This window comes from Gouania willdenowi, chromosome 15, assembly GCF_900634775.1.
Source record: "Gouania willdenowi chromosome 15, fGouWil2.1, whole genome shotgun sequence".
Lineage (NCBI taxonomy): Eukaryota > Metazoa > Chordata > Actinopteri > Blenniiformes > Gobiesocidae > Gouania > Gouania willdenowi.
The window spans coordinates 8,215,827-8,225,018 of record NC_041058.1 but is presented as its reverse complement, the minus strand read 5'-3'; the positions used below and the strand labels follow the sequence as shown (position 1 = coordinate 8,225,018).

Here is a 9,192-nt window from a genome sequence, read left to right as displayed (position 1 = left end):
AAATAATAAATAAAAAAAATAAACACAGTAGTCACGATGAAAGAAAACTACAGGCAGGATGGACGAAGCTCATGTGCCCAACAACCATTTTCAGAGAATTAAAGGGAGACGACCACACTGCTGCTGGCGGAGTTGTGGGTGCTGCCAGATGATGGGTGGGGGTGGCAGCACCCACACAACTGACTCCCACCCCAATACATGCACAAAACACACAGGCCATGAGCGAGCAAGGGAGGGTTCAGATTGTTTAAAACGCTGGATATTAATGAATGAATAAAAAAAAATGCATGTAGCTGAAATTATATATTTTTTCCCAGATTAATTTTAATTATTCTAATGCTTACAGTATTAAATACTTTGAAATGCTTCACTAAAGGGAAAGAAAATCTGCAGATTTTTGCGTTTTAGTTTTTAAAAAAGGTGTATTAAGCGTTGTAATTTCCCCAAAACATATCTGAGCAAAGGAATTATGTTTTGGAATGTTTAATAGTATTATTTTAAGGATTTATTATGATTGAATCAAAAAAATAAAATTAAAGTATTAAAGAGCTGATGGATCAAAGTCATCCAAATTAATCATTTTGTTTTATGGCTTTGCAGTAGAAATACTATGAAATTCTTCAATAAGGGAAACAAAATCTGCATATTTGCCTTAGCTTTAAAAAAAAAAAAAAAAAAAAAACAAAAAAAAAAAAAAAAAAAAAAAAAAAAAAAAAAAAAAAAAAAAAAAAAAAGTGTATTCTAGCATCCTAAGCAGATATGTGAGCGAAGGAACGAATATGCTTTTTGGATTGTTTACACGATTAAGATTTAATAAGAACTGAATCAAAAACTGTTGGAGCTAAAAAAAAATTAAAAAAAAAAAAAAAAAAAAAAAAAATCCAGTTAATTCAAATTATTTTTTCATGCATCAAATACTTTGAAATGTTTCAATAAAAGGTAAAAAAAAAAATAAAAAATCAGCTACTTTTTAATGTTTTAGCTTTAAAAAAGGGTGTATTCAAGCATTTCCCAAAACACAGACAAGTGAGCGAGGGAAGGGATTGTGTTTTGAATTGTTTAAATGATTAGCATTTAACATGAATTGAATCAAAAACTGTTAGAACTCAAATAGTCTTTTTTTTTAGATTAATTCAAATTATTTCTTAATGTTTAACAGTACCAAATGCTTTGAAATGCTTCAATAAAAGAAAGAAAATCTGCAGATTTTCATGTTTAGCATTAAAAAAAGGTGTATTCAAGCATGCTTATTTCCCCCCAGCTCCCCCCACCCCCGTTTCAAACTAAGGATTATGTTTAAAACGCAGACACGCACGCAAACGTATAGCGACTGCATCTGCTGCTTTAACGCAGAGATTGTGCAAGCTCAGCTTAATGTGAAAGCACGAGTGGGACGAGGATATCAGAGCGTTTAACTTTGCAGCAGGAAGGGCTCGTCTCTGAATCCTATTAATTAAAAAATAATAATTTAAAAAAAGCACCTGAACATGCAGGAGTAACATAGATATGGCTCCATCGTGAACAGGAGGAGAAAAGATGCAAAAACAATGTAAGAATTTACCAGATAGAGTGGGAGGAAGCAAGCAGAAGAATAAGAGATGGGTGGATCTTCAGTTTAGGCTGAAATGAAAGGTCCCAAATTCATAACACACACACACACACGCAGCAGAGATCAGTGCATATAGACACAGGCTTTAAAAATGCTTAGAGTTGCTTCAGCGTCCGACAGAAAAACACATTCTGTAACATTCCCCTAAAAAGCGCTCGAGTATAGCTTTAAACGTCCCCCCAACTTTCCACTTTTCCCCACCACAACTCAAAAACTTTAAGACAAAGTAAAAATAAAAAAAATCATGTTCATGCATTTGTTTTCAGTTTTTCCAACAGATCATCACACCCTGAAAAAGTATTCACAAAAAAAAATGGAGAAAAACAAAAAAAAGAAAGGAAAAAAAAAAGAAAAAGCTCGTTGTCAAATATTCGATCCATTACAATGTGTACAGTAATACAGCAAATTCACATTTTTTTCATTTTTAAAATATACAGCTCTGGACATCATGCAACAACAGCAGGTCCCGTTACAAAAAAAAGAGATACAAAATAATAATAATAATAATAATAATAAAAATCATTAAGTTAAAAAAATGTAAAGGATTAAAGTTGAAAAACTATAACAGAATAATAAACGACATTAAATTAAATAGCTTTAAACAATATTTTTTTTTTAAAGACTGCCAGCTAGATTAAAAAAAAAACAAAAAACAAATCTATTAATAATATTTATTAGTTTGATTTTTAGAAAATACTTCAAACTGATTGGGAGTGAAAAAAAGGAGGCTGTGCATTGCATGAGTGCCATTGGTTTGCCTGTCAGTCAGCTTCTCCCTCATCATCATCATCACCAAAGAGCTTAACGAGAGAAGCGGGAAGCGCTTCGCTAACGACACCTCTACACCAGGACAAAAAAAAAAAAAACAAAACACACACACGCACAAAAAAAACACACAATTTTTGCCGGAGTGGTGCGGGAACATAAACCAAGAATTAAACAAACTGGTGGCGATCAGTACCCGTTTAGTGTTTGTGATGCTAATCTCACTTCAGTGTGTTCGACCTGAACTCCCCACAGTGTGTGTGTGTGTGTGTGTGTGTTTGCTGTCTGTGGAGCTGGGATTGATACGCTGGCCAGCAATGGAGTGTTGAATCTCAAAGTAAAAAAAAAAAAAAAAACTCCTCAGAGAAACAAAATCATTCTCAAATGGGGACCCGTGTCCTCAGACATAAAAAAAAAAAAAATTAAAAAAACACCGAACACAAATACATATAAAACAAAATAAAATTAGAACAAAAAATAATAAAATAAGCCCAAAATAGCAACAAAAACAAATCAGTAGTAACATTAAAATGTGCTATTAAAGTGCAATTTAATGAGATGTTTGCAACGAACGAGGACGAGATTCACTTAAACCCAAATGTCAAACTCTGCCACCTCTTAATCACCCCCCGCCCTGACCCCCTCCTTGGTTGTGTCTACTTCCACAGTTCCTGGGAGCTGTCCTCGATGGCCCAGTCCCTGACGTTGGGCAGAGCCAATGGTTCGCTCTTCACTGACAGCGAGTTGACAAGTTCGCAGTGAAATTTGCGGATGTGTCGGTACAGGTCCCCGGACTGCGTGAAGCGCCGCTCGCACCACTTGCACGCGTGCGGCTTCTCGCGAGTGTGCACCACCCGCATGGCGGCTGAGGTTGTGTGAGTACTGGAAGCTTTTGCCACAGGTGGTGCACGTGTAGGGCTTCTCGCCGGAGTGTGTCCGCTCGTGGCGCTTCAGCGTGTACATGCAGGAGAAGGTCTTGCTGCAGATGGTGCAGGTGGGCACGTTGACGTCTCCGGCGGGCTTGGAGCGGATGCCCTCCTGCTCCCTGAAGTGGGAGCTGAGGTGGAGCTGGAGGATGTGGGGGGCGGGGAACACCTTGTTACACAGCGGGCACATGAAGATCTGCGTGTGCTGGGCTGACAGCATGTTGGAGACGTAAGGCAGCAGTGAGTTGTCCATGCTCGCCACCTCGGCCTGAGCGCGCTCGCTCTCGCCCCCCAGTAGGTCGTCATCGTCGGCCGTGGTCGGCGGTGGCTTCTCGTCACGCTCCAGCTCCGAGGCTAGCGATGCCTCGCGCAGCGCGGACAAGTGGGCTTCCAGACCGAGCCTCCGCTGGGCCGACAGAGGCCCACCAACCCCGTGATGGATCAAACCCCCGTTGGTACTGGGAACCATAGGCTTGGTGAGCCCACTGTGCTCCATATCGTAGTCGCCAGCGCCCATCTCCTCGTCCTCATCTGAAGCCACGCCCCTTTCTACCTTCACCCTCACAGCCAATGGGCTCTGTAAGCTGTCTGGCGTTGCTGCGCCACTGAAATAGGACTGGTGATGGTGGTGGTGGTTGTTGGCGTGGTGGTTATGGTGGTTACCTGTGATTGGTTTCACCGACAGGTCCAGGACGCAGTCGGCCGCGTCGTTGGACATCCTCCTGCCTCTGTGGGCTCCACGAGACCCCACGGAGCGCTGGGACCTCTGGGAGAGAGACCCAGAGGAGCTGGTGGGGCTCCCGGCCGGGGAAAGCAGCTTAGCACCGTCACTCGCTCCTTCTCCACCACGAGTCTCCACCTCCCTGTGCCTGGGGCTGGTGGTGGCTGCGGCTGGCGTCCCCGGTCTGTCTGCGGACGGCAGTCGTAGCCACAGCGCTCCCCCCTCAGCCTTCGCCTCCTCTTCTTCATCACTCTGCAGCAGGTCGGCAGTGGCAGGTCGTCCTGTGGAAACGTCTGATAGGCTGTCAGTCTTATCGGAGCAGCTGGAGCCGCCGTCGTCCTCTCTGCGAGTGCTGTCCGCCTCCGCAGTCGCCTTCTGTTTCAAGCGCTTCTTACACACCTTGACAATGTCATACATGTGCAAGTAGCTGGCCGCCGCCAGCACGTCCTCCACGGGAAGGTCCTGGAGCTTCAGCTTGCCCTCGTACATGAACTCCAGGAGCAACGAGAAGGCCGGGGCGGTGACGATGTCATTGTTGAGGTGCACAACGTCCCTCTTGTCCAGCTGGTCCTTGTAGAAGAGGTGAAAGTACATGCTGCAGGAGGCCAGCACGGCTCGGTGGGCACGGAACTGGGCATCACCCACCAGCACAGTGGAGTCGCACAGAAAGTCCTGGTGCCGCTGCTCGCTCAGACAATGGAGTAAATGTCTGCTGTGGTCTGGGAACTCCATCCTGCCGTCCTCATAACCTGCAGAAAAAAGAGACACAGAGTTAGGAAAGATAATAAGACAAAACATCGAAAATTCTAAATCAGTTTTAAAATAAATGAACTTATTTTAACCAAAAGGGATGAAGAAGGTAAAATACAAATAACTTAAATACAAGAAAAAGCTAAAAGAACACAAGAGATGAATAAACAAAAAAATTAAAGACAAAGCTACTTTTACTGCAACTATTGGCTGAAAGTAGAATTAATATGAATAGATTTATGTGAAAAACACATCACAATTTGACTAAATCCCACATGTCACGGCAAACTAAAAGACACACCACTGAAAAAAACACGCAACAAATACAATGTGAGAAGATAAGTCTGAATTACAGAATACGACTATTAACTTAAGAAATTTACCTTAAATAAATGACAATATGCAACAACAAACATAGGACAGTTATTTTTCTACACGCAGTCATTTTAAAATAAGTACTTATTTAAAACAAATAATAATCAAACAAATCTAGAAATTTGTTTTTGTAATTATTTAGAAACATAATAAAATGCAAAAATATTATATTAAAAGAAAATTTCATATAAATATATGTAAAAAAAAAAACCTGATTACAATTTTCAGGCAAAGCACTACAAGTAGTGAGAGATTCTTTCTGCATCTCTCCAACTCCTCTGCCTGCACTCCTGGATTGTCGCTGCTCCTACGCTGGTTATTTTTATTAACCCACTTTGGCCTGGCCTGGCACAGCCCTTTTAGGTAACTGGCTTTCAGCTGCACACGCTGTACCTCCTGTACACACACACACACATACCGTACTCTCTCTTAGCACCAGCCTACCCATCCACCACCTCCACAGGCTAAGTCGAGCAGGGAGAAAACTGGCCAATTGGAAAAAAACAGCTTTAGAAAAAACAAGAAAACCTTGTCCCCTTGTTTGATTCGTGAGCACCGGCTTTAGGTGGAAGATTAGGCGGAGAGGACGTGAGAAAAAAAATGTCATACACCCTGATCTGCAGACGTCCGTGGATTAGAAAGAGTAATTTGTGGAAAAGCGCGAAAAGTGAATGAAAAACTAAGAGCGTGAAGTGAAATAAAAAGAAGAAACAAATCCCACCTGTTAACCAAGTTGATTTGTCCTGCCTGAGAAAATACATGAGTCCCGCACTGCAGTCAGTCAGTCAGTGTGTTAACCAAAGCAGTTAAATCACCTCATTTGAATGAACATAAACCAAGAATGTCAGAGTGTGTGTGCGAGACTGTGTGTGTGTGTGTGTGTTCACCCCACGACTCAATCAGACTGCTTTTAATGAGGGGGACTTATGGAGGGCCAAGGGTGTACCACCTACCACCCCCCACCCCACCCCAACGACCCCCCCCCTGCATCTCATCCACCCCCTCTTTCACCTCCTCCCACTAACTTCACACACACCATGCGTCACTCACACTCTCATTTCTAACTGAAATCATACGAGGATAACTCCGCAACATCCGTCCCGTAGTGGGAAAACTACCCTTTTCCTCAACCCTTGTCACCCCCCACCCCACCACCACCTAGAAGAGAAGATTTACAATACAATCACTGTAAGTGCCCTGCTCGTCCCAGCATCAATCCTAATCCTTAAAGATGGCTAAAAATAAAGACGGTGGCGGTAGGGAGAGCGCCGGGCGACGGCTGAGGCTCATGAGGCCAGATCTGAGCCCACCCTTTGGAACCGGACTGTGAGAGGTATAGACGCACACACAGGGGAGGGAGAGGGACAGGCTGGGACGGGCCGGGGAGGGAGGCTTTACCCACATCTGATCCAGCTGACGGGGGCCATATGGCAGCTGCTAGCCAGATAAAGAGATTAAGACTAGGAGGGAGTGCGATTACAGCTGTCTAGCCAATTCAGGCAGCTCAAATCTGCAACTTCTAAATTAGTCTCCTCCACTCCAGCCGGGCAGGAGGAGGAGGGGGGAGAAAAGACCGCAGCACATGCTTTCAAGTAATTTCTACATCAGATGGAAGCTAGTTAACTCAAGGAAGAAAATAATCCAGATCATAGAAAAGTAATGAATGAGGTCTGAATAACTAATAAATAAAAACACATTTTATCGTCTTTAATCATTAATAATGAAGTGCTAAATGATTAATCTTAGGCCACATATGTGTGTACTTTTATTATGACTGTAACTGGAATAAACCCCATTGAAATGATGCTACTCTTGTCATCTTTCCTTGGAGCTGTTCATTTAAAAGATCGGGAAGAGGGAAGAGAAACCTTATCTGATTATCTCGCGTAATTAACTAAATGAAGACTGCTTGAAAAAACTATTTTTTATTTTCTTTAATTAACAATTGACACTCAAACACTTAAAAGTTTTAGCTGCACCGCACGTCTCTATCTAATCTAGAAACAAGAAGACACAGCAGAGTGATCACACACATCAGTAGTTAACCCGTTTGACAGCCAGTAGCAGCACAGGCTACTTTTCCCTATTCCTGGCAGTTTTCACGCCCGTTGGACACACAGTGGATCCCCAACAGCATAACCAAACAAGTCCTCCACCAACATGAGTACAGCATCATCTGTTCTTCTATTTAAACACACACACACACAAACATGCGCTCACATGCATGAACACACAAAACGATACCTGCAGCAGTATGCATCAACTTGATTAACTCCACTGTAGAATAGCCGGGGCTCTGTGGCTGGGAATGGCTGTGTGTGTATCTCTCTCTCTCTCTCTGAATCAATGAGTGGGTTGAGGAGAAGAAGAAGAAGAGGAGGCAGAGCGAGGGAGAAAAAAAAAAACCCACGCTGTTCAAACTGCGAGGGACAGATGCAAAGTGGAGGAGATGTTGGAGGGGGAACGAGATACCACCTCCCTCCCTCCCTCCTCCTCCTAACTGGCGCTGATCGGCAGCCACAAACAACACACACACACAAGCACAGCACTAACTCTCCCAGGCTGCCGCTGAGACTCACAATAAAGGACTGGGGAGGGGGTGGAGGGATGGAGGAAGAGGAGGAGGATGAGGAGGAGGTGGGGAGGAGGATGGCAGCCTGTCAGCTGCTCTGACATCATCCTCAGATGGAGATGCTACCTCCAGCTGTGCTCTTTCTACAGCCATATGCTGCCTCATCTACACTACTGCCACCAGACTCCTCTTTCATTCTCTCAACACAGCACAACTTTGTCTCTTTCACCCCCTTCTTTCTCGTTCTCCAGGAGGAGAAAAGCCACTGTTTGGTTAATGCAGTGGGATGCTGATGTGGAGATCACTCACCGAAATCATTACGCTCCTTCGCCCACTTACTTTGAAAATAAAGTGATTTTTTAAAAAAAATTACATGGGAATGTTTTCAAATTGTTGTCTTTTCTCTCCCGTCCATCCATCTCTTCCTAGTAACCATTAAACAAAAGCTGACAGCACATTTGCAACTGACAGACACATGCAGCTGATACTGTCTCCCACTTCTTCTTTATCGCTCAGCGCGGCTGATTGTCTCATGTTGCATTCATTCATTTTCACCCATTCAAGTTTCTCCATCCCAATAAACCCCCAAATAAGTAAAAATATGAGGAAACAATGAGAACGAGACAAAAAGAAATAAGCCCACAGCTGTAATACTTTATTAATAAGCCTTAGGAGGACAACTGATTTATTTCATGTTTGCTTTGATTAAAAGATCATTATTTTTTTTTTTTTTTTTTTGCGAGGTTGACTTTACACAGGTACTCATCAGCAATAGAAATGTGTTGTTGAAGTTTACAAGTAAAATATTAAATGTATAAATCAATTATTATTATTAAACTAAGTTGTAATTACAACTTTACAACAATGATATCAGCATATAAATACTTTGCATTTATCTTTGACTAATTTTTTTTGTAAATTTGAGAAAAATAGATGCAAAACTTAACGTTTGATTAGACTAATGTTATTGTAAGAGTTTACGAGGAGTTTAAAGTGAGGAAAACAGTAAGCACAAGTTCTAACAATTTTCCAATATGAAGAAGAGAACAATTTATTTGCAGAAAAGCAATAAAAACAACGGAAACGAGGGAAAACGTAGAAGAAGACGCACAGGAAGAAGCACAGAAGGAACCCACAACAAGCACCAAGAAAGATGGAAAAGAAGCTCACAAACACCAAACCAAACACTAAAGGTAAAGCTCGGGATGAAAAAGAAAGAAACGAGACTCACACAAACACTGTGAGACACTGACCAAAGCAGCTAGCTGTAGCCCGTCCAAGGCTAACAAAAGTGAGGCGGACATTATTGGGCTTTCCTTTTTCTACACTTGTTCCAGAGGCCCCGGTGCTATGACAACAGCTGCTAAGAAACGGAGCAAAGACAGCTAACACAGGGACTCTCAGTGTGAGGAGACAACACGGTCAATGCTAAGGAAGCAGTAGCTACTTTTCCTTCTCCGTAACCCAGCCTGCC

General features: G+C 42.6%; 1 protein-coding gene across 1 annotated transcript; it reads right to left on the bottom strand.

Moving 5' to 3' along the window:
* Window positions 1–3,030: 3,030 nt before the first annotated feature.
* Window positions 3,031–6,100, bottom strand: zbtb18 (zinc finger and BTB domain containing 18). Its single transcript, XM_028469481.1, is given in 3 exon segments — window positions 3,031–3,228; window positions 3,230–4,770; window positions 5,868–6,100. Coding segments are annotated over 3 exon segments (1,779 nt in total). The 5' UTR covers window positions 5,908–6,100.
* Between the last annotated feature and the right edge of the window lie 3,092 nt (window positions 6,101–9,192).